Source organism: Scyliorhinus torazame, chromosome 6 (assembly GCF_047496885.1).
Source record: "Scyliorhinus torazame isolate Kashiwa2021f chromosome 6, sScyTor2.1, whole genome shotgun sequence".
NCBI lineage: Eukaryota > Metazoa > Chordata > Chondrichthyes > Carcharhiniformes > Scyliorhinidae > Scyliorhinus > Scyliorhinus torazame.
In genome coordinates this window covers 321,313,958-321,338,164 of record NC_092712.1, presented here as the reverse complement: position 1 = coordinate 321,338,164, position 24,207 = coordinate 321,313,958, and the positions used below count along the sequence as shown (strand labels likewise).

At 49.8% G+C, this 24,207-nt stretch overlaps 1 protein-coding gene across 7 annotated transcripts in view; it reads right to left on the bottom strand.

Moving 5' to 3' along the window:
• Positions 1–24,207, bottom strand: part of LOC140425632 (cadherin-12-like) — a 774,748-nt gene that overhangs the window by 112,755 nt on the left and 637,786 nt on the right. For all 7 annotated transcript variants that reach the window (XM_072510140.1, XM_072510141.1, XM_072510137.1 and 4 more), the window contains one exon: positions 21,542–21,795. In XM_072510140.1, the coding sequence (XP_072366241.1) occupies positions 21,542–21,795 (254 nt within the window). The remainder of the gene's footprint in view (positions 1–21,541; positions 21,796–24,207) is intronic.

Here is a 24,207-nt window from a genome sequence, read left to right as displayed (position 1 = left end):
GATTGGCGTGATTGGAGGATTCCGCACCTTTGGGGCGGCCCGACGCCGGAGTGGTTCACGCCACTCCTTCGCGCCGGAGTTGCCCGCCCCAACGATTCCCGTAGAATCCCGCCCCTTATGTTCCACATTGATTATGGAAAACACATCGGATCAAAAGAGGAAGGTCTCTTACTTGACCGTCCCGCTGTCAGTTCATGGCTTCCTCACTCCGGCACCAATTGTTTGAGTGTAGCCGCGTGCAGCATTCTCAATATCGCAGCCTAGCACCAATCCACGGAAGCCATGGTCCCGAAACCCAAGAGGATGGCAACCCCCAAAATCAATAACACGTCAATGCAGCACCTGTTGGGCAGTCGAGGCCTGTCACCATGCCCCTCCCCCTGCCGGGCTGCAGGCAGTCCTGCAACCAAACTGATCCGACTTGAGAGTGGGTGACAAAGGCGGCCATTCCTAATGCTGCACAGAGGAGGTCAGTCACCCAGTGCAGGAAGAGGGTGAATGATCTCATCCTTGTCATCAGGGTAAGGCGACCCTGTGAGGCATCACTCTGAACTCACACTCTCACCAGCCCATCATACATTCACTGGCACCTCACACGCAGCCAGCTCAGGGGACGTCACCACCCACTCTCTCTCTCCCTCTCTCACACACCCTCACATCTCCATCTAGCCCTATTAAGGTGAGGGAGCTACCTTTAATGACGTGCAGGGACAAGTCTGTGGCCTCTCTATTTAGCTCATATCTACATCGATACAGCTCCTCAACATAACCACTTCCCTACTTTAGGTTTTTAGCATTATCTGTGAGGGTTTTGAGATCATATGTTGTAGTTTCTCTTGGCAAACAGTTTCTGATAGCAACAAAACTGTTGCTCCCGTGACCACCTCCATTTTTAAGGGTTGTTTGTCCAATAAAGATGTGACCCAGTGACAGTTCGTCGCACCTGCATGTTCAGTAGATTCAACAACAGTTCATCACCTGACTGTGACTCTGACACTTTATCATGCCCTTTCTGGATCACATGGATCCTTTTCCCTCTATTTGGATTTCCATTTGATACACATGGGGCGGGATTCTCTGCAAACGGCGCGATGTCCGCCGACCGGCGCCAAAAACGGCGCGAATCAGTCCGGCATCAGACCGCCCCAAAGGTGCGGAATTCTCTGCATCTTGGGTGGCCGAGCCCTCACCTTGAGGGGCTAGGCCCGCGCCGGACTGATTTCTGCCCCGCCAGCTGGCGGGAAAGGCCTTTGGTGCCCCGCCAGCTGGCATGGAAATTACTTTGCCGTGCGGCGCATGCGCGGGAGCGTCAGCGGCCGCTCACGGCATCCCCGCGCATGCGCAGTGGAGGGGGTCTCTTCTGCCTCCGCCATAGTGGAGACCATGGCGAAGGCGGAAGGAAAAGAGTGCCCCCACGGCACAGACCCGCCCGCGGATCGGTTTGCCCCGATCGCAGGCCAGGCCACCGTGGGGGCACCCCCCGGTGCCAGGACCCCGGAGCCCGCCGCGCCGCCTTGTCCCGCCGGTAAGAGAGGTGGTTTGATTCTCGCCGGCGGGACAGGCATTCCAGCAGCGGGACTTCGGCCCATCACGGGCCGGAGAATCGCCGGGGGAAGGCCCGCCAACCGGCGTGGCGCGATTCCCACCCCCGCCGAATATCCGGTGCCAGAGAATTCGGCAGCCGGCGGGGGCGGGATTCACGCCAGCACCCGGCGATTCTCAGACCCGGCCGGGGGGGTCGGAGAATCCCGCCCATGGTTCTTGCATTTTATAATTCTTGATTGAAACTAGTTGTTTCTTTCCCCAACTCGCATGTTCAATGTGCCCCTTTTTACAACATGGCCTGCATTTTGCATCTTTGCGACAGCAGTGTGCTGCTGTGTGCCTAGGTTTTGCACATCGGTGGCAATTTTAAACCTGTATCTGTGTTCTATGGATTATAGTCCTTGAACTTAATTGTTGGGCTTCCTTAGCTGTTAATTCCATGGAGATCACAAACTTCTAAAGCTTTCTTTAGGTGCAAGTTGCTTTCTGTTAACAGACTTTTCTGGATAATTTTACCTCTTAACCACACACACCAGTCTGGCTTAAATGGTGTCATTCAAGACATCTCCAGATTCACAGTATTCAGCTAATTTCTTCAAAGTAGCTATGGATATGTGATTGATTCACCTCCTTTTTGGTTATGTTTATGGAACCTGAACCTCTCGACGATGAAGGTTTAGAAAGTGACTCTGCAATATCTTCACAATCTCTCCATAGGTTTTCGAACCTGGTTTCTCTGGCTGCACCAGACTTCAGAGGAGGTTGAATCTTTTCTCCCCCCATTGTACTCAGGAAAGTTGGGACTACAATATCTGCTGCAACTTTATCAGCATAGACAAAAAAAAAATCAATTCTTTTAGTGTATGAGCTCCACGGCTCGATATCATCATCCAGTCCCCCAGCGCCAAAACCTCCCTCCAATATTATTATGGAAAGAACTTGTGTAAGCACAATGTGCCAGAAAATTTATCAGCTCACCCTCTTTCCTTCTGGGTTTAGGAACACCGCCAGCTCTAAACTATTGTTGCAGGCTACTTGCTACTCACAGTGCTCCCTGTACTGTTCCATATCTTTCCTGGCCGAGCATCTCCTTTTCGATGTTCTTTCCTCCAATATCTATGTTTAAATGTCGGTTCCTTCAATGGCGGCCCCCGATATTTGGCACCCCTCCATCGCCAGCTTTGAAGGAGTAAAGTTTTTAGCCTCTGTATCTTTTTTGGATGCCGGCACACAGATCGACGATTTTTGTCTATATATTTTCTTTACCTCCGGGAATCAGTCAATCCGGTTCCGACCTCCCCATCGTCAGTTTCCTTTGTGGCATTTTTAAAGCAACAGTTTGTACACCACGGATGTACAAAGACACCAGAGCTTTATTGGAAAGGTGTTTACTCTATCGGCTGATGGGATAGATTGCCCGTTTTCCTGTGCAAATGGCCAATGATGTCATCAGTATGTCATGTGATAGGACTTTTAAAGTGGCCTTGTTTCAACTCGGAGCAAACCTGAATACTCAACACATACGGAGGAGGACCAACAGCTGGACACCCTGGAGTTAATTTACATTAGTATCTATGTACAAAACTAAAATTAATACCAAGCGTTCTGTGATTTTAAAAAAAACTAAAATTTAACATAAGAAATGGCAAATGGAGCAGACCACCTACCCAGGCGACTCCAAGAGTGCCTGGTCGATCCCAATCCCTTCCTCCTATGACCCCATCACCTCCAGCTCCACAGGCTGAGGAGGGTGCACCCCTCTGACAGCAGGACGCCCCAAGCAGTCCAGGGACCTCCTGGTCTCAGCCCTCGAGAGGCTGCCCGCCAAGGTCAACACAGACAACAGGGTGTAGCAGGTCGGGATGGAAGCGAAGATGCGCTGAGACTGAATTGTGCTCCATACGCACTGGGGATGTCGGGGAAGCACCAAGATGTAGCGATGGGTTAGGACAATTCGAAAGGTTTAGGAGCACAATGGTGTCACGGCTGTTCACAACACATACATAATGTTCACAAATGTAGATAGACGCGGATCCATTTCACATTTCCTCTTGTGTGTCTCCTTTTTATGATGAGCTGAGTTGCTGTCAATCCTGTGGATATCATGGCCCCAATCCCACATGTCGCTATGATGGGCCTCTCGCCAGGGTAGTGTGTTTTCATATCACCACAGTGCGTGGCCCTTTTCCTGATCAAGCGCAACATCAGTGATGTCTCAACCTTAACGTCAAGTGTGTTTGTGGAATGAATCCCGTTCACAGGCTTTGCAGAGGCAGGTCATGTTTATTCTTGGCTGTGTAAGATTGAGACTGAGGAATTCTCTGCATTGTTGAAATGTGAAGGTGTAGTTTAAAATTAGAGATGTGTTTACACATGGGGAAGGGTCACATATAGAGCAACCCCATGTGCTCTCTTGTCTCTTAGTAGGATTTTCATGTTATATGTCCATACTCTGAGCTGATGTGTACACTGCTGTCAGTAGTTTGCACTGTCAGAGTGTACATCTGCTAAGCTCACCAATAAATGGGAGCACCTTGTCACCTCAAGATACCAAAGCTCTGCTCCTCTCAGTCACGTTATTGTTCAGCCGATCAAACGTCCACATTTGAGCTCCTCTCACCCTATAGTTGCGTCTCTTATGGGAACAAGGCTCTGTGCATCCCCTTACCTGAGCACAGGCCAAGGTCACTGATGCTAATTCCAAGTGGTCATTTCTGTGGGTAAGAGGGGTTTTCAGCATGCTCTGGAAGTGTACATCACTGCTGTGGAAATGCAAAGAGATAGGAGCGAGGATACACTGAGGCTGAAGTGTGCTCTTTGTTCGCAATGACATGTGACCTTGAGAGCTTCATGGTGTCGGAGCTGTTTACATTTAGCAAAGGCCACAGTTGGCCAAGAGGGCACACTGACTGTCTGTTAGAGAGGAGGCGCTTTAATGCCGAGCAGGCAAGCGCTTGATGTCGTCATGCTCAGATGGTCTCCCTCCATATTATGCCGGGTATAAATGCAGCTCAAATCCCTAACTGAGAGTGCCGGATGTCAGTGTAAGTTGGAAGAATGCACCACAGTCGATTGAGTTATCTCCAAATGGATTCACTGCAGCGGAAAGCCATCCGCTGACATTGGATGTCTTGTCCCAAGTGTGGATTATCAAATTGGCCATCAATGTTACACAGAATGTGCAGTTCCATTGCTTGAGATGGATCTCCTTGAGGAGTGTTGTCACATTGAAGGCGTGAGCTGACTGAGGCTCATGGAACTGCTCCTGCCTCTTGTAGGCTGCCTGGTGTGACGGGGATTCCGGAAGATGCTAAAAGAGGCGACACCTTCTGACGTCAGATGTTGAGACGCCCTCCTCCAGTTAGTATTTAATCTCAACAAAGACGCTTGCTGCTGAGACTTCCATCACCCTTCAAAAGGTCAGGAGGGCGCGTGTCTGATGTGCCATTATCCACTCTCACAGATAAGCGTGTGGTTGAAAAGAGAGGTCCAGCAACACTGGTGCTCATGCCGGCCCATGATGGAGGGAACATGTCCAAGAGGGAACTCACTGAAACCCATCTTCCTCCTGATGGAATCTGGGGGCAATGAGGGCCTCACGCACAGGCCTGCCCCATGTGACCACTGCTGTGACCTCTTCCCCTGCATCTTCGACTTCCTCGAACTCAACGCCCTCATCTCCTTCGAGGTTCTCCTCAGCAGAGGCGAGGTGCAGCTTCTCCAACTCATCATCTGGCAAGTCCTCCCCCGATGGATCACCAGGTTATGCAGTGCACAGCAAGACAGAAGACTCTAAGATGTAGGAGCAGAAGTCGGCCATTCTGGCCACCGAATATTCTCTGCCTTGTAATTAGATCATGACTGATCTGAAGCCACGATGATTTGTGAGGCCCTCTGGGGAGCTTATTTGAATGCCCTACCAGATATGTCTAAACACCAGAATCACGGGCGTCATTCTCCGACCCCCGCCGGGTCGGAGAATGGCCGTTGGCCGCCGTGAATCCCGCCCCCGCCCCCGCCGAAGTCTCCGGTACCGGAGATTGGGCGGGGGCGGGAATCGGGCCGCGCCGGTTGGCGGGACCCCCCCGCTCAATTCTCCGGCCCGGATGGGCCGAAGTCCCGCCCAGAAATTGCCTGTCCCGCCGGCGTAAATCAAAGCTGGTATTTACCGGCGGGACCAGGCGGCGTGGGCGGGCTCCGGGGTCCTGGGGGGGGCGCGGGGCGATCTGACCCCGGGGGATGCCCCCACGGTGGCCTTACCCGCAATCGGGGCCCACCGATCCGCGGGCGGGCCTGTGTCATGGCGGCACTCTTTCCCTTCCGCCTCCACCACGGCCTCCACCATGGCGGAGGAGGAAGTGACTCGCCCCACTGCGCATGCGCGGGAAACTGTCGGCGGCCGCTGACGCTCCCGTGCATGCGCCGCATTTCCACACCAGCTGGCGGGGCAACAAACGCCATTTCCGCCAGCTGGCGGGGCAACAAACGCCATTTCCGCCAGCTGGCGGGGCGGAAATCCCTCCAGCGCCGGCCTAGCCCCTCAATGTTGGGGCTCGGCCCCCAAAGATGCGGAGCATTCCGCACCTTTGGGCCGGCGCGATGCCCGTCTGATTGGCTCCGTTTTTGGCGCCAGTCGGCGGACATCGCGCCGTTGGGGGAGAATTTCGCCCCACATCTTTAATGTTCCTGTGGTTGGCTCCACCATTCTTGGATTGCCAGGGAGCTTCCATAGCCACAAGTGCAGTCGATGGCATCTTGCAACTGTGCAAATCCAGAAATTTCAGCAAAGCCCAGTACTCTGTCATAGTTGGCGGGAATTGTGGACCTTGGCAAAAAAGGTATATGTAAGCTCATAAATGTACCTCATAAGGGATAGACCACAACATATGGGTGGCACAGTAGTTAGCACTGCTGCCTCACAGCACCAGGGATCTGGGTTTGGCTCCCACTCCAGGCGACTGTGTGGAGTTTGCACGTTCTCCCCGTGTCTGCGTGGGTTTCCTCCGGGTGCTCCGGTTTCCTCCCACAGTCCAAAGAGGTTCAGTGGATTGGCCGTGATAAATTGCCCCTTAGTGCCCAAAAGGTTAGGAGGGGTTATGAGATTACGAGGATAGGGTGGAGGAGTGGGCCTAGGTAGTGTGCTTTTTCGGAGGATCAGTGCAGACTCAATGGGCCAAATGGCCTCCTTCTACACTGTAGGAATTCTATGATTATATGAATGATAATATTAATCTGAGGTAAACAAATGATAACTTAGAGAACATTAGATTGCAATAATAATCCATTTTCTTAGTATTATCTCAGGACCTTGAGGAGAATAATTGTAAAGTGAAACATTTTGACTTTTATCTATTTGCCTGGAAAGGATTTTGGTTTCTTAATCGCCTGATTTTGCTCCAAAGGTCAGATTCCAGTGGTAAAGGATTCACTCTCAACGGTACAATCATTTTTAACTTCTGGAACTATTCAGTGAAAAACAACTCGATGGATTCCATAGCGATTCACAGCTACACAATAAAAGCTTATTTATAATAATCCTTATTATTGTCACAAGTAGGCTGACATTAACACTGCAATGAAGTTACTGTGAAAAGCCCCTAGTCGCCACACTCTGGTGCCTGTTCTGGTACACAGAGGGAGAATTCAGAATGTCCAATTCACCTTGTGGGAGGAAACCGGAGCACCCGGAGGAAACCCACGCAGACGCGGGGAGAACGTGCAGACGCTGCGCAGACAGTGACCCAAGCCGGGAATCGAACCTGGGAACCTGGCGCTGCAAAGCAACAGTGCTAACCACTGTGCTACCGTATATTATACGGAATACCATCAGACTGCTTGCTGAATGTTCCAAATTATTGCTTGCCATCAGAGTACAATTGTTTTTATTCAATATACCCAGCAGGAAACTTGGATGAGCACCGCAGACTGTTGCCACACATCCCTACCTGGAGACGGTCACATTATATTAATGGTCATAACATTGACTAACTGTTTATTGAGCCAATTCCTGCCCCACAGAGTTCAAGGATGGCTCAGCGGACTGTTTTATTTTCTCTCTAAGACAGAGCTAACATCGGTGACTGCTTTTTCTCAATTGTTTGCGGGATGTGTCCGTCGCTGGATGAACCAATACATATTGCTCATTTCTAGTTGTCCTTCAGAAGGTGGTGGTGAGCTGCCTCCTTGAATCGCTGCTGCCCCTGTGGTGTAGGTACACCCACAGTGCTGTTAGGGATGTTAGGGCGTTGTATTTCCAAATCGGGATGCCGATTGGCTTGAAGGGTGTGGTGGCTTGAGACACGCACTGGATTCTTCCAGCAATAAACAAAGGGTTTTATTGATGAAAGGGAAAGGCAGTTAGGTAACAGGCACAGAACACTATACAGCAGGTTGTTACTTTCCAGCTTCCTGTCCACATTCCCTGGTCCTGCTCCCAGGCACCCACGCAAACTCCCCATTGGCTGCAGTTCGCATGCATTGTGCGATTGGTCCCTAGCCAGTCATGTGATCAATGGAGCTTGCCCCCTTAAAGTAGCCAGGCTACCACATCCAGCCCTCCCCAGCCACTTAACACATTTCCCCTTAACTATGTACAAAAGTTACAAATGTGAACAGGGACAACCGAGGAAAGAGAGTCCATCAAAATGTCAATCAGTCCGGAGTCCGGCAGGTCCTCCGGGATCTCCGAAGCCAAGCCACAAGTTCAGCACTCCTTTGGGTGTTCTGCTGGTCCACAGTTGATGCCAGCTCAGGCAGGACTTCAACAACTGGCGACCCAACCTCACCGGCCTCAACAGATGCAGCTGATTGGACAGAAGCAGGCACCCCTGGCTCCCCTTGGCTGGACCGAGTTACAGGAATATTTATGGTGCTCGCCAGACTTGTTGATTCCACGTCAGGGGTCATCATCCCTCGAATCCTCAGGTGGCCGTCATGTATCTTAACCATCTTCCCGCTAACATCAACCACAAAGACCCCGGCCTCAACCAGGCCCCGACCTTCTAACCACGGCGAACCTGCTGCGAAATCTCAGACGAAACTGAGTCTCCCTCACCCAGAATAACCATCACCCCTCTGCTCTGGCCTCTGGCTCTTCCGGGAGGCCCTCCCCGCCAAATTTGGAAATACAAGATCCAGTCGGGTTCTCAGCTGTCGACCCATGAGCAGCTCAGCTGGTGCGACCCCCATGGTTGAGTGATTGTTTGCGTTGTGCAGCAACACAGCCAACCTCTGGGGAAGTGGTTTATCGGACTGCTTTTTCATGGAGTTTGAATGGCTGGCTCAGTCAGATTATTCAACGCGAGTGATGGGGTGGCGGGGGAGTGGGGCTGATCCCGTGTGTCATATGCCATTGGCTCTCACAGACGCTGAACACCATTGCCAGTGAAGGGGTGCCACTGTCCAAAACAATAGCCTCGGGAAGCCGATGAATGGTTAGGAGCGAAGGGATATATGGGCCAATGAACAGTTCTATCTCAAACTGCTTTTGTTCATTTGCAACCATCAACAAGTGGATACAAGGCTAGAGAGTGTGACATTGAAATTTACAAATATTCATAAATAGGGAGCATAGCAAGTCATTCTGAGGACAAGAGGCTGCAGTGTAGAATGCAGATAAGTGGGGGAATGATCCGGAGGAAATCCACGCAGACTGTGACCTACACTGCCCTAACGAAGATAAATGAGGCAGAGACAGAGGGAGGGATTTTCGGAGCTTCGGGTTTTTGCAGCTGAAGGCACATCCATTAGCGATGGATCAATTCAATTCAGTGATGCTCAAGAGGCCCGGATTTGAAGACCATGGACTGGATTCTCCCTTTGGGAGACTAAGTCCCCATGCTGGCGTGAATACGGTGGTGTTCTACGCCAGGAAAACTGGTGCAAAACAGCCACCATTCCCTGCTCCGTAGGGGGCCGGGGGGGGAGGGGGGGGGCAGGTGGCTAGCAGCCAGGCAGCTGCCGATACGGCCCAGAGCATTCCTGGGTCGGTGGCAGCGCATGCGCACGTGGACAGCCTGCAGCGGCCGCGCAGTGATTCATGGCGCACACAGCCCGCGGAAACGGCCCGCAAAAATAGTCCCTCCCTTCGCCCACTCGCACGCCCCGGACCGCCCCACCACAGTGACCCATCCCCAATAATGGCCGGCTGCCCAGGGATTGGCCCTCCCCAACTATGCCGGCACTGGACTGAGTCCGCAGCCGCCACGCTGAGTTCCCGACAGATGAGACCACGAGATTCCCACGCCAGCGGGATCTCGGCCGGTTGGGGACGGAGCATCGTGGGGCAGGTCTCAGACAATGGCTGGAGGCCGTGGATACAGCGTGCGGCATTCTCCTAGAGCACGCCGCTTTTCAGGGGGCGGAGCATCGTGAAAGTTGCACCGCCCCCGATTTCGTCATCAGCGCGATTCTCCACCCTGTCGCTGAACGCAACTTCGAAACCAGCCCCATATATATGTTAAAGAGTTGTGGGGCTGAAGAAGATTGCAGATATAGGGAGGGGCAAGGCTGTGGAGAGATTTGAAACAAGAATAAGAATTTTCAAATCGAGGCATCACTGACCTGTGAGGTAATGGTGGTCAGCGGGCACAGGGGTGGTAAGACACAACGCAAATAACGACATGGACAGCATTTCTTTGGATGAGCACAGGTTCACCAAGTACAGAATTTGGGAAGTCAGTCAGGAGTGTGTTGGAATATTCAAGTCCAGAGTTACGTCATGTAAAAACAGTTGTGTTTTCAGATTGTATCTCCAAGGGATAGTCGGTAAATGAAAATTAGGAGGGGCCAAGGGTGGATCCTTGGAGGACACTCGAGTTAATGGTGTAAGGAAGAGAAACCATTGAGGATAACTCACTGATATGATGACATTCTATGATTACTGAGACCTGTCACATTGCAGGACGAATGTGCTTAAGTCTTTCCATGTATAATTGAACGCATATTGTATAATGTTCGCAAGTGTATATAGCCTCTGCCTGGGATAACCTCTCCCTCCTGCATATTCTGTTGCAAGAGATGAAAGGATAATGTTTGTGCACCTTCTCTGATCCTTCTTTATCTGATCTGTCCCTTAGTGGAATCATCCTGATAAATGATTATGATCCCTTTGCCTGACACTGATCCTGACTTTGGATGCATTATCATCACTTTTTAACCTTAGATTATTTTTTTTGAAATGTGGAACCTACAGAAATTATTAACCGATATCCAGACAACACTATTTGATTCCTTCACTTAAACTCTGTGCCTGACTCAAGTTGCTGAACTTTAAAAGTGCTGGGTTGAACAAATGTAACTCCAAGCCACCAGCCAACATCAGGGTTAAAGAACATGCTACTGTAAATGCAATGCAGAGGGAGTGAAGATAATTCATAAGGTATGTGGATTCCTAAACTGTTGAAGGAGGCAGTCAGAATCCTGGAATTAATATTGATTATTCAGAATGATCAACATCCCACAAATGCTTCTGTTCCCCACGGTTGTTTGAATTGGTAACAACAGATGGATAATTATACTGAGCCTTTTCATGTGGAATAGGACAACAGCACGGTAGCACAAGTGATTAGCACTGTGGCTTCACAGCGCCAGGGTCCCAGGTTCGATTCCCCGCTGGGTCACTGTCTGTGCGGAGTTTGCACGTTCTCCCCGTGTCCTGCGTGGGTTTCCTCCGGGTGCTCCGGTTTCCTCCCACAGTCCAAAGATGTGCAGGTTAGGTGGATTGGCCATGATAAATTGCCCTTAGTGTCCATAAGGGTTGGGAGGGGTTATTGGGTTGCGGGGATAAGGTGGAAGTGAGGGATTAATGTGGGTCGGTGCAGACTCGATGGGCCGAATGGCCTCCTTCTGCACTGTATGTTCTATGTAATCTATGTAACACTTGAAGGACTTCAAAATCCAGAAACTTTCTAATTATCCAGCATTGGATTATTTTCACTTCTGGATGCAGCTTAACTGAGGCACCAACAGAGAACAAAAGAGGCCAACAGTGAAACAATAGTCAGTAAAAAATATGGAAACTAACTAGGGAAACATTTTAACTGATCTGTGAAGAAGGCATATCAGGGACTTGTTTTTATAAGACTTGTTTTAATGTTCCAGAGTCTATAGAATCTTGAAAGATGACCAGCAAAGCCTCCACTATTTTTAGGGCCACTTCCTTAACCTCTCTGGGGTGTAGATTATCAGACCCTGGGGATTTATCGGCCTTCAATCCCATCAATTTTCCCCAAACCATTTCTCCACTAAGGCTGATCTCCTTCACTTCCTCCCAATTGCTGTACCCCTGTGTTCCCAAACATTTCTGGTATGTTATTTGCATCCTCCACTGTAAAGACAGAACCAGAGTATGTATTTTTTTGGTCAGCCAATTCTTTGTTCAACATTATACATTCCCATTTCTGACTGTAAGGGTCATACATTTGCCTTCACCAATCTTTTTCTCTTCATGTAACTGTAGAAACTTTTACAGTCAGTTAATATGCTCCTTCCATCTTACTCTTGGGCTCTATTTTCTATTTCTTAATCAATCCATTGGTCCTCCTTTGCTGAATTATTAGCTGCTCCCAATCCTCAGACCTGATTCTCCGACCCTCCGCCGGATCGGAGAATTGCCGGGGCTGGCGTGAATCCCGCCCCCGCCATGTCCCGAAGTCTCCGCCACCAGAGATTCGGCGGGGGCAGGAATCGTGCCGTGCTGGTCGGCGGGGGTGGGAATCGTGCCGTGCTGGTCGGCGGGCTGGAATGCCAGTCCCGCCAGCGTGGATTAAACCACCTTTTGAATGGCGGGACAAGGCGGCGCGGGCGGGCTCCGGGGATCTGGGGGGGGCGCCGGGTGATCTGGCCCCGGGGGGTGCCTCCACGGTGGCCTGGCCTGCGATCGGGGCCCACCGACCCGCGGGTGGGCCTGTGCCGTGGGGGCACTCTTTTTCTTCCGCCTTCGCCATGGTCTTCACAATGGCAGAGGCGGAAGAGTCCCCCTCCCCTGCGCATGCGCGGGGATAACGTCAGCAGCACATGCACGGACTAGCGTCGCCCAGCAAAGCCCTTTCGGCCCCGGCTGGCCTGGCGCCAAAGACCTTTCCCGCCAGCCGGTGGAGCAGAAACCGCCCCGGCGCGGGCCTAGCCCCTCAAGGTGAGGGCTTGGCCCCTAAAGGTGTGGAGAAGTCCACACCTTTGGGGCGGCCCGACGCCGGAGTGGTTCCCGGCACTCCATCACATCGGGACCCCCCCCGCCCCGCCGGGCCGGGGAGAATCCCGCCCCGGTTGTTTTTCTTTGCCAATTTGTATGCTTCTTCCTTACTCCGAGATCTTTAATTTTCCTTTTAAGCCATAGTTTGGCCATTTTTACATTTTTACTTTTGTGCCAGACAGGAATAAACAATTGTTGCAGTTCACTCCTGAATGTTTGCCATTTCTCATCCACCGTCATCCCTTTAAGTAATGTTTGCTGATCCATCATATCCAACCCCCACGCTTCATATCATTGTAGTCTCATTTATTTAGATTCAGAACCCTCGTCTCAGAATCTACTATGTCACTTTCCACTTTGATGAAAAATGTTGTCACGTTATGGTCGCTCATAGAATTTATAGTGCAGAAGGAGGCCATTCGGCCCATCGGGTCGACACCGGCCCCTGGAAAGAGCACCCTACCCAAGGCCAAACCTCTGCCCCATCCCCCTAACCTAGCAACCCCACCCAACCTTTTTTGGACACAAAGGGCAATTCAGCATAGCCAATCCACCGAACCTGCACATCTTTGGACTGTGGGAGGAAACCGGAGCACCCGGAGGAAACCCACGCAGACACGGGGAGAACGTGTAAACTCCGCACAGACAGTGGCCCAAGCCGGGAATCGAACATGGGACCCTGGAGCTGTGAAGCAACTCTGCTAACCACTGTGCTACTGTGCCCCCCCCGAGGGATCTCGCACCTCAGCCCCAAGGCATCTCACACAGCTAGACGTCCCATGATTCCTTCCTCATTACACCAAGGTCTAGGATGGCCTGTTCTCTAGTTGGTTCCTCAATGTATTGGTCCAGAAAACCATCCTGTATACACTCCAGGAGTTCTTCCTTTAAGGTATAGTGACTAATTTGACTTGCCCAATCTATAAGCAGATTATAATCACCCATAATTACAGATGTTCCTCTATTGCATGCATCTCTAATTTCCTTTTTAATGCCATTCCCAACATCACCACAGCAGTTTGGCGGTCTATATACAACCACCATTAACTTTTTTGCCCCTTGATGGTTCTCAGCTCTATCAATGTAGATTCCACATTGTCAGACCTAATGGGTGAAATTCTCCCCCAACGGCGCGATGTCCGCCGACTGGCGCCCAAAACTGCGCCAATCAGACGGGCATCGCGCCGGCCCAAAGGTGCGGAATGGTCCGCATCTTTGGGGGCCGAGCCCCAACATTGAGGGGCTAGGCCGGCACCGGAGGGATTTCCACCCCGCCAGCTGATGGAAATGGCGTTTGTTGCCCCGCCAGCTGGCGCGGAAATGCGGCGCATGCGCGGGAGCGTCAGCTGCCGCCGACAGTTTCCCGCGTATGCGCAGTGGGGAGAGACTCTTCCGCCTCCGCCATGGTGGAGGCCGTGGCGGAGGCGGAAGGGAAAGAGTGCCCCCACGGCACAGGCCCACTCGTGGATCGGTGTGCCCCGATCGCGGGCCAGGCCACCGTGGGGGCACCCCCCGGGGTCAGATCGCTCCGCGCCCCCCCCAGGACCCTGGAGCCCGCCCACGCCGCCTGGTCCCGCTGGTAAATACCAGCTTTGATTTACGCCGGCGGGACAGGCAATTTCTGGGCGGGACTTCGGCCCATCCGGGCCGGAGAATTGAGTGGGGGGTCCCGCCAACTGGCACGGCCCGATTCCCGCCCCCGCCCAATCTCCGGTACCGGAGACTTCGGCGGGGGTGGGATTCACGGCGGCCAACGGCCATTCTCCGACCCGGCGGGGGGTCGGAAAATGACGCCCCCTATCTTTCCTCCCTCTTGTGTTAATGCCCTCTATATACAAACAGTGTATTAGTGAAATCATAATCCAATTGTGTAATCTAATGCCAAGCCAGGAGGCTGCTGTGTTGTTAATTCGTGATGCTGAGATGAGCCGACAATATTAACCAGTTCACTATGATAAGAGATTCAGATCAGAATCTTTGAATATTACATGTCCATTGCAGTCAAAAGTGGAAATTAAGTAGGTCGCAGTTGAATCCTTTTAATCAAAATCAAAATACTGCACTTACTCATTACTCACCAACTAAACATGACCGAGAAAATGAAGTCTGGTGCATTCAGGTGGAAATCAATTTGTGACAGTGTGATCAGTTAACATTTACTCCCAAGCAATCCCTGCAGCCCAGAAGAGTTAATTGCACAAGTTTGGAGTCTCACGCCTTCAGCATGTGGGTCGCACGGTAGCACAGTGGTTAGCACTGTTGCTTCACGCTCCAGGGTGCTGGGTTTGATTCCTGGCTTGGGCCACAGTGTGCGGAGTCTTCCCGTTCTCCTCTTGTCTGCGTGGGTTTCCCCCCACATGCAAAGATGTGCAGGTTAGGTTGATTGGCCATGCTAAATTGCCCTGAGTGTCCAAGGGGCGGATCCAGCAGTGACAACCGGGGCCACTATGTAGCCCAGTGGACCTGGTTGGGCACTGGGGTAGGCACCATGTTAACACGTTGGCCTTTCATCCGTGCAGCCAATGGATATTGGAATTCAACCAGCAATGGTGGCCCTCCTGCTGGTCGCCACGGCCCTGCGGCTGGACGAGCTGGAGCTGCACGAGGAAGAGGAAGCTGCAGCAGCGGAGCGGGCAGCAGCAGAGAGGGCAGCAGTGGAGCGGCAGCAGCAGAGCGGCAGCAGAGCGGGCAGCAGCAGAGCAGGCAGCAGCAGAGAGGGCAGCAGCGGAGAGGGCACTAGAGAGGGCAGAAGCAGAGTGGGCAGCTGCGGAGCGGACAGCAGAGTGGGCTGCAGCAGAGTGGGCTGCAGCGGAGTGGGCAGCAGCGGAGTGGGCAGCAGCGGAGTGGGCAGCAGTGGAGTGGGCAGCAGCGGAGTGGGCAGCAGCGGAGTGGGCAGCAGTGGCGGAGGGGGCAGCAATGGAGTGGGAAGCAGCGGAGTGGGCAGCGGCGGGTCAGACAGCAGCGGAGTGGGAAGCAGCGGAGTGGGCAGCAGTGGAGCGGGCAGCGTGGAGTGGGCAGCAGCGGAGTGGGCAGCAGCGGAGTGGGCAGCAGTGGAGTGGGCAGCTGCGCGGCAGGAGGAAGCTGCCTAGGATGAAGAGCCAGATGCCCAACAGGCCAAGGAGATGCCAAGAAGGCACCGCATGTGGTCCTGTGTGTCCGGCACCTCCTGTCATTCGAGGACCTGCCAGGTGGTGCGGGGGGGGGGGGGCGCGGTGGCTGTTGTGGGAGGCGAGGGGGCTTGATACGTGTCACAGGGAACCAAACTCAGTGGGGTCTCACTTCCTCGCCCGCAGCCGAACTCCACCTCGGCGACCTCCCTTTCCTCTGGGCCTCCAACCAGGTCCAGGTCCCCCTGCTCGGCCGCGGAGAGTGGTCGCAGGTCCAGCGGTCCCCCTCTCGTCTTCTCCAGCTTCCCGCAGTTGTGTGCAGCCTTCTCCTGGGGTGGGGGGGGGGGGGGGGGGGGTTGGGGACAGAAAACAGCAGTGTTAGGCAGTCTGATGCAAACAGCCAAGGGGGTGGGTAGCTGGTGGCCTCAGTAGCCAGGGTATCCGGCCATGGCGGCTGGTGAGGGTGCAGTGTGCAGGTTCATCGTCCTCCTGGTGGGGGTGGGTTTGGGTTGTGGGACCGGGGTTGGTGCCAGGGGCACAGTGTTGTCTACTTACCCTGGCCACCCTGAAGAGGTCCCGCAGTTTTTTCCGGCATTGCTAGCCCGTCCGGACGGCCCTCATTGCCTCTGCCACGTGCGCCCAGGCACGGCGAACTGTGGTGGCTGCAGGGTACAGGGTCACCCTCCTCTCCTCCATGGCGTCCAAGAGTGCCTCGAGCCCTGTGTCCGCGAACCTTGGTGCCGCTCTCCTTACTGCCATTGTGTTGGCTGGGATAGAGTGTGTGGGGAGTGCAGTGTGTATCTGCGGTTGCAGCTTGTCAGCCTTTCAGTGTGAATCGCGAAACTGGCGAATCCCGCACCATTTCTCATTGGAATCGATTGTGTTCCACGTGACGCTGCTTAGCCTCAGAAACAGAGAAACCCGCCCCAGATCTTCCGAATTTGCTTCTAAATGATTGTGGTCTTCAAAGACGCTTTCATGATGTAACTTCAACAGATCAGTTTGACTATTCCGTGTAATTTCTGTCATGACCAATAAAGATGTGAGTGGTGAATGTAGCTGCCTTCCTTCAGGAATGTTGGGCAGAATATAAACACAGGGTGAAATATGGTTTTCCTTAAGAGACCTCAAAGTGAATAGGGAAAAATCTCAAATTAAACGATTATTAGGGCCCCATTAAAATGCAATACAAAATACTCGATCAATATAATTAGTCTATCACGATAATCCCAAATTGGCCATAACAGATTAATTTAGGAATATTTGAACAGACTGGAATGTAGTGTTGAGAAATAGATTGTTGATAACGGAGAGTATTAAATCAGAGGCAAACAGTGTTGTTACGGATATTTACCTAACAATTCTAGAGTTTTGTTTAGAATCAGGAAGAATCAATGAAAACACTTCCTATAGGTGACTGAATTGGTCGAAGAGATTGCTCATAGTCTGCTGAGGGAGCAAAATAGATGGTTAAGTGATCACTTCTCTTTGATGTTTTATGATGCTTGTTATGGCTCCAGTTGATGCTATAACTGGATGGGAAGATCCCAGAATGGAACTCTGGCTCAAAAGGTCACAGCTTTTATATATATTTTATAAACATGAAGGAACAGCATCAAAGGACCGCTAATTAGTTTGAACAACAAGAAAAATACACTTATTAAACATGAAAGAATTGGATTATGATAGAATACACCTTTACTCCCCCATTAGTTTAACATTTAGACACAGGGTTTACGATTAACATGGATTACACAGTATATCTTAATTTAAAATGGTCTCATCAACGCAAAGTACCATTTAAACGCAGAAGTTGACTGTGGACAAGTCCATGCACTCTGCTCTGAACCCAAGTTACTGTCTGTGGTTTTCACCTCAGAGATCTCCCAAATGATTGTCACGTGTGAATTTCCAAACTCCACTCCCACGAACATACTTCAAAATCTTCTCCCATAAGTATGTTGTTCCTTAGTGGTTTGCATTCCGAAATGACACTTTTAAACATAGCTTCCCCTCCACTTGTAACTGTGAATCCAGGCCAGGATTTTAGAACAAATCCTTTTCAGGATTTTTTTTGTCTTGACTGCTGTGCAAACAATTGCTTTAACTCTCAATTCCCAGACTGTATTAAAATGGCATCAGGCATTTGATTTACCTTTGAAAGCTGTTGGGCCAATTTAAATCTGGTTACTGATATTGTTTCTTTATCTCAGATCACTTTGTTTCCTCGTCCTTGAATTCTTCTCAGCCACACCTTGTTCTCTGAATTAATTCCAGACTCCATAGACACATCTCTTCATTTATCTAATTTCCTTAACTAGCTGGACTTTAGATCTCCAGCATCTGCTTTCTTATCCATTGCTCCCTAGTATGGCTTTTCCTCTAGCAAGGCTGAGAGAGATGTTCGCTCTTTAGCCTTCTAAAGCCGACTGCTTCAAGAAGAGCTGTGAGAGCTATTCTCTCTCTCACTACCTATCTCCAACTGCAATCAAATTAACTAAAATAAAATTAAAAGCTTCTCTATCTCAGAAGGTCCCAGTTTCTACATGGCCAGTGCTCATTTATTTATTCTTCGCACTGTAGCCCTCTCTAAGCACAATTAAAACACAGTTGGAGCTTAAACAACCCCCACATGTAAAAATACTTTTGTCCAACATGAATCTAACTATAGGTTTTACCCTTCCAGGCACACAAACATTAAATTGAACCCACTTAAACCCACTTAAAACTATACATCATTCTTAACTCAAAATAGCCAATTTGATTCATTTGCTCTTGAATTACAACCTTGATTGAATCACAAAATAAGGCACTGAATTCTCCAGTCCCCCAGTCATGTATTTCTTGATGGTGTACCGTTTGCTAGCAGCGGGTTCTCTGTTCCCGCCGCTATCAATGGGATTTCCCATTGAAGACATCCCTTGCCGATATGAGACCCGTGGGCGGGAGTGCATTGCCAGCGCGAGCAGGGATCACAATGGCTGGACAATTCCAGCTAAGATTACTATTGTGGATTTGAATAAACACTGCGTTTCCTCAATGTTATCTTGTGAGTCTCAGGTTTTCTTGTGTAGAAGTGTATGCTATTTTGTTACATTTACACTTGTGAGAGCCCACTCTGCAAAATCTGGCTGCAAGGTTTAGATTTACCGACATAACAACCGAGCTCTTGCAGTGCAATGCATGTGTCCCTGCTTCCAAGCCAGCAGCTCCAGGTTTGATTCCCACCTCAGGACCTGATGTCCAAGGAAGTTGCATTCAGAACTCAGCCAAGCAGCTTGAGTATCAGATGGAAAGCCTTTCAGCAAACGCCAATGGCAGGCCAAAAGAACAGGAGAGTTTCCTGGTCAAACATGCAATAGAAATAAATTTGGAGCCTTTACTGTATCTATCCATAGCTCCAGACCACAACATGTGTGTAAACGTGGCTGTTACCCCAGCAACGCGGATTCCACGAGTGAGCGGTAACACACAACAAAACTTTAAAAAGTAATTCATTTGATGTGAAGTAGTTTGGGATGCTGTGAGAATTTAACAAAGAAATATGTGAAAAGTAAATTATTTCCATCTGGAAGCTGCTACGACGACAAGGGCTTTCAACCACTCAATAGAATGGGTTGAAATTTACCTTATCAAGAAGGCACCCCACCAGCAGAGAGATCTCACTCATGTCAAGAATTATCAATTGAAACACAGTCACTGCATTTTTATCCAGTGATGATTAACCGCTCATTTCTGCCAAATGAAGCAATCATTACATTGCACAAGAACAGAGAAATTTCATCTCAAACTTTATTTTCCATGGCTTTCCCCCCTTTGCCTCCAAGGGGAATGGTTTATTGCTGGGGTTGCACAAAACCCAGGGGGCCTTTTCTATATCTCACTCAAATGGTCATTATTTATTTTTGAGCATTGGAACAAGTGGCCTGAAATTGTTGGGACTTCTTTTCAATAATTTGCTTGACATTTGCCTATCAAAGAAAATCCCTTCTAGAATTTTCTATAGCACCTGCTGCAGAAAAGAAAGAAAGGAATTGGAGCCCTTGTCATTGCTTAATATACTCTCAAATACTTCACAACCAATGAACTACTTCTGAAGTGTAGTCACTCTTGCCGTATAAATAAAAGTGGCAGCAAATTCATGATTAGCAATCTCCCAGAAACAGCAAATGAAATGACCAATTGGCTCCATTGCCTCGGTGTTTCGAGCCTCGCCGTTATGGGATCCGTTGTGGGAGATGGGGCGGGCAAAAAGTTCATTGACATTTGGTAGGACCGGAAGATCCCGGCAGCAGGCAGGACTGGAAAATCCCAGCCATTGTTCTTGGTGGTGTCAGTCCTGGGAGGAATGTTGGCCAAGACCATCGGAGAATCACAGAATCATAAAATTTACAGTGCAGAAGGAGGCCATTCGGCCCATCGAGTCTGTCCCAGCCCTTGGAAAGAGCACTCCACTTAAGCCCATGCCTCCACCCTATCCCCGTAACCCAGTAACCTCACCTAACACTGCCCTTCTTCCGATATCACAGGATCATGCAGAGAAGGATGTAAGGATCTTTGTTTAACCTATTACTTAAAGTCACATTTGTTCAAAGGAATCCACCATTCTGGTCAATAATATCTACATTTGATGTGAAACATGATTGTCGTAATGTCGCATGTAATATACAATCCTAGTTTTGCCCATGTTTAGAACCATTTTACTCTTCCATAAGCCACAGCATGCGCCATTCATTGGATCTATGGGTGGTTGGCTTCATAGGAAACCTAGACTGCTGAATGAAACCAAAAACCTAACTCTGCCCCAATTCAAATAAACTAGTCAATTCAAAATTCTGATGTTAACTCATCAAGCTGATACCCCAACTCTTTTTCGCTCTCCTTCGCTGCTGCCTAACCTCTTAATCCCAGTGATTTCTCTTTTTTAAGATTTCCAGTATCCACAATATTCTGTTTCTGAGTGAATTAACTGGACACTTTGAACCATTTCCCCTTGTCCCTTTGAACAAGTGACGAAAGGGAAATAACGTTCTCACAGGTTCAACTGTGCTGAAGTTCACAACCAATCCGCCTTAGTCACATTCTTATATGTGATTTCGCAAAACATGCCTCAAACTGTTTCTACCTCTTGCCAAAACTGATGGGAATGCCCACGGTTTTAATAGGAACTCATAGAACTTTTGAAGGCCTATTCAAGCCAAGTGGACTGTGTTCATTTAGTGACAGGATGTCTGCAGACCAGACTTTGAGAGTAAGATTGTTGAGACTAGCCTGTGACCAAACCACGAGCTGTGTGTTTTTTGGTCATACAGCTGAACCGAAGAGCGAACCTGGAGGGTTTTTGAAATCTCAGTAAAGTTCTCACTGAGCTGCTTAAGAAAGCTCTCAAATACCCATCTTCCATATGGTCACACACGAAGCGTTTCGAGGCAGGATAATCAGCCCCAAAGCCATCCCACTATAGTCAATTAATAATTAATTATTCTGTCACTGCGACTCCAATATATCATTAATGACACAGCTGGCATTTTCAACAAGATTCCGAAAAGATTGTGTAGGCAGAGTTATCAACTTGCAGAGTGTGAACAAGAAACAGGTTTTTTTCAAAAATATTCCTACATTACTACAGCGACCACACTTCAAACGTACTTCATTGCAAATCTTTCTTTCAAAATTTGATTAGATGTTTCTGGCCTACCTGACAGGACTGTTGCTAACATCAGAATCCTGCGCTGTCACTGCTCCTATTACACGGCCCACATTGATATCTTCATAAACATCCATCACATAAAAAGGTCTGCTGAATATCGGCGGCTCATCTACATCCAGGATGGTGATCTTCACAGTGGCTGTGTCTTTGAAAGGACCCATTGATTGAAAGCGTTGATCTGGATGGGGATCAATGGCATCTACTTTGAAGACGTATGATTTTTTATTTTCATAGTCCAAAGGCTTTGGAAAGAAGATACACAATGTCATGTAGTGGGGATAATTTAAATATGATATTAAAACCAAAATTGACTTCGAAAGCAATCAACATTCGAAATAATGTTTGGTGTGTTTCAAATAATCATAGAATCCCTACATTGCAGAAGGAGGCCATTCAGCCCATCGATTCTGCACCAACCCTCTGAAGGAGCACCCTACCGAGGCCCAATCCCTCTCCCAATCCCCATTACCCTACCTAAACAGCACATCCCTGGACACTAAGGGGCAATTTTAACATGGCCAATCCACCTAACCTGCACCTCTTTGGACTGTGGGAGGAAACCGGAGCACCCGGAGGAAACCCACGCAAACACGGGGAAAAAGGGCAAACTCCACCCAGTCACCTGAGGCCGGAATTGAACCCGGGACTCTGGTGCTGTAAGACAGCAGTGCTAATCACTGTGCTACCATGCCCCCCCATTCTTCAGCCCAATCATTTCAAGTTGCATTTTTAACATTTCTATCAAATATTGAATAAAATAAATGAACAGAAAAAATAAGAGTCGGAGAAGACAATTTGGTCCATTGAGCCTGCTCTAGCATTCTCTTTTTTTAATTAATTAATTCAAGGGATCTGGGCATTGTTGGTTATGGCCAGCATTTATTGCCCATGCCTTGGGAAGAAGGTGGTGAGCTGTCTTGGTGAACTTCTACAGTCCATGTGGTACAGGAGCAGTTCGGGAAGGAGTTCCAGGATGTTGACCCAGCGATGGTGAAGGAACGGCAAAATATTTCCAAGTCAGGATGGTGAGTGGATCAGAGCAGAACGTCTGGGTGGTGGTGTTCCCATGTATCTGCTGCCGTTGCTCTTCTAGATGGTAGGACCATGGGTTTGGAAGGTGTGACCTAAACAGCTTTGGTGAGTTCCTGCAGTGCATCTTGTAGATGACATACACTGCTGCTACGTTGCATCGGTGGTAGAGGGAGTAAATATGTGTGGAAGGGGCAGCAATTAAACGGGCTGCTTTGTCCTGGATGGTGTCACATTTCTTGAGCTTTGTTCCTGGAGACTGATCTCTTTGATGCTGGAGACCGAGATGTGTCATTCACTCAGCACTTCTGGCTGAAGATGGTTGCAAATGCTTTATCTTTTGTACTGAGGTACTGGACTCCCCCATCATTGAGGATGGGGATATTTGTGAAGTTTCCTCCTCCAGTGAATTGTTTAAATTCCCACCAACATTCACGGCTGGATGTGGCAGGACTGCAGAGCTTTGCTTGTAAGATCACTTAGCTCTTGTCTATCACTTGCTCTTTGGCAACACAAGTAGTCCTGTGCCGTAGCTTCACCAGGTTGGTATCTCATTTTTCGATATGCCTGGTGCCATTACTGCTGTACCCCCCTGCACTCTCCAATAAACAAGAGTTGAGCTGCTGGCTTGGTGGTGATGGTAGAGTGCGGGGTAGGCCAGGCTATGAAGTTACAGAATGTGGTTGAATACAATTCTGCTGCTGTTGATGGCCCACAGTGCCTCGTGGATGCCCAGTCTTAAGTTGCTAGATCTGCTTGAAATCTATCTAATTTGGCAGGGTGGTAGTGCCACACAACACGATGGCGGATATCCGCAATGTGAAGGCAGAACTTAATCTCCACAAGGCCTGTGCGGTGGTCCCTCCTACCAATACCCGTGGACAGAAGCATCTGCAGCAGGCAGATTGGTGAGGACGAGGTCAAGTATGTTTTTCCCTCTTGTTGGTTCCCTCACCGCAGTCCCAGTCTAGCAGCTCTGTCCTTTAGGACCCGGCCAGCTCCTTCTGTGGTGGTACTACCGAGCCATTCTTGGAGTTGGACATTGAAACTCCCAGAGTACATTCTGTGTCATTGCCTCCCTCAGTGCTTCCTCCAAGTGGTGTTCAACATGCAGGAGTACTGATTTGTCAGCTGGTTGTCAGGGGGGCCGGGGAGGTGGAGGGGGGGGGGGCTAGTGGCGGTTGGGGGGAGGGGATGTTATGCGGTAAACAGCAGGAGTTTTATTTGCCCCTGTTTGACCTGGCACCATTAGGCTTCCTGGGGCCGATGTTGAGAACTCCCAGGGCAACCCCTCCCGGCTGCATAGAACCTGCGATCACCTCTGCTGGGTCTGTCCTGCTGGTGAGACAGAACATGCCCAGGGATGGTGATGGTGGATTCAGTTCAACCATGGCTGAACTTCTACCTCAGGACCACTTTCCCACACAGTCCCCAGGTCTCTTGATTCCGTGACAGTCCTATAATCTATCTGTCCCAAATTGAACATAGTTACTGATGGAGCATTCAAAAGTATCTTATGGTAGAGAATTTCAAATATTGACAACCATTTTTAGTGAAGAAACGTTTCCTCACCCCTCTCCTAAATTACAATCCTTACCCCAAGGCTGTGTTCTTTTGTTCTAGAT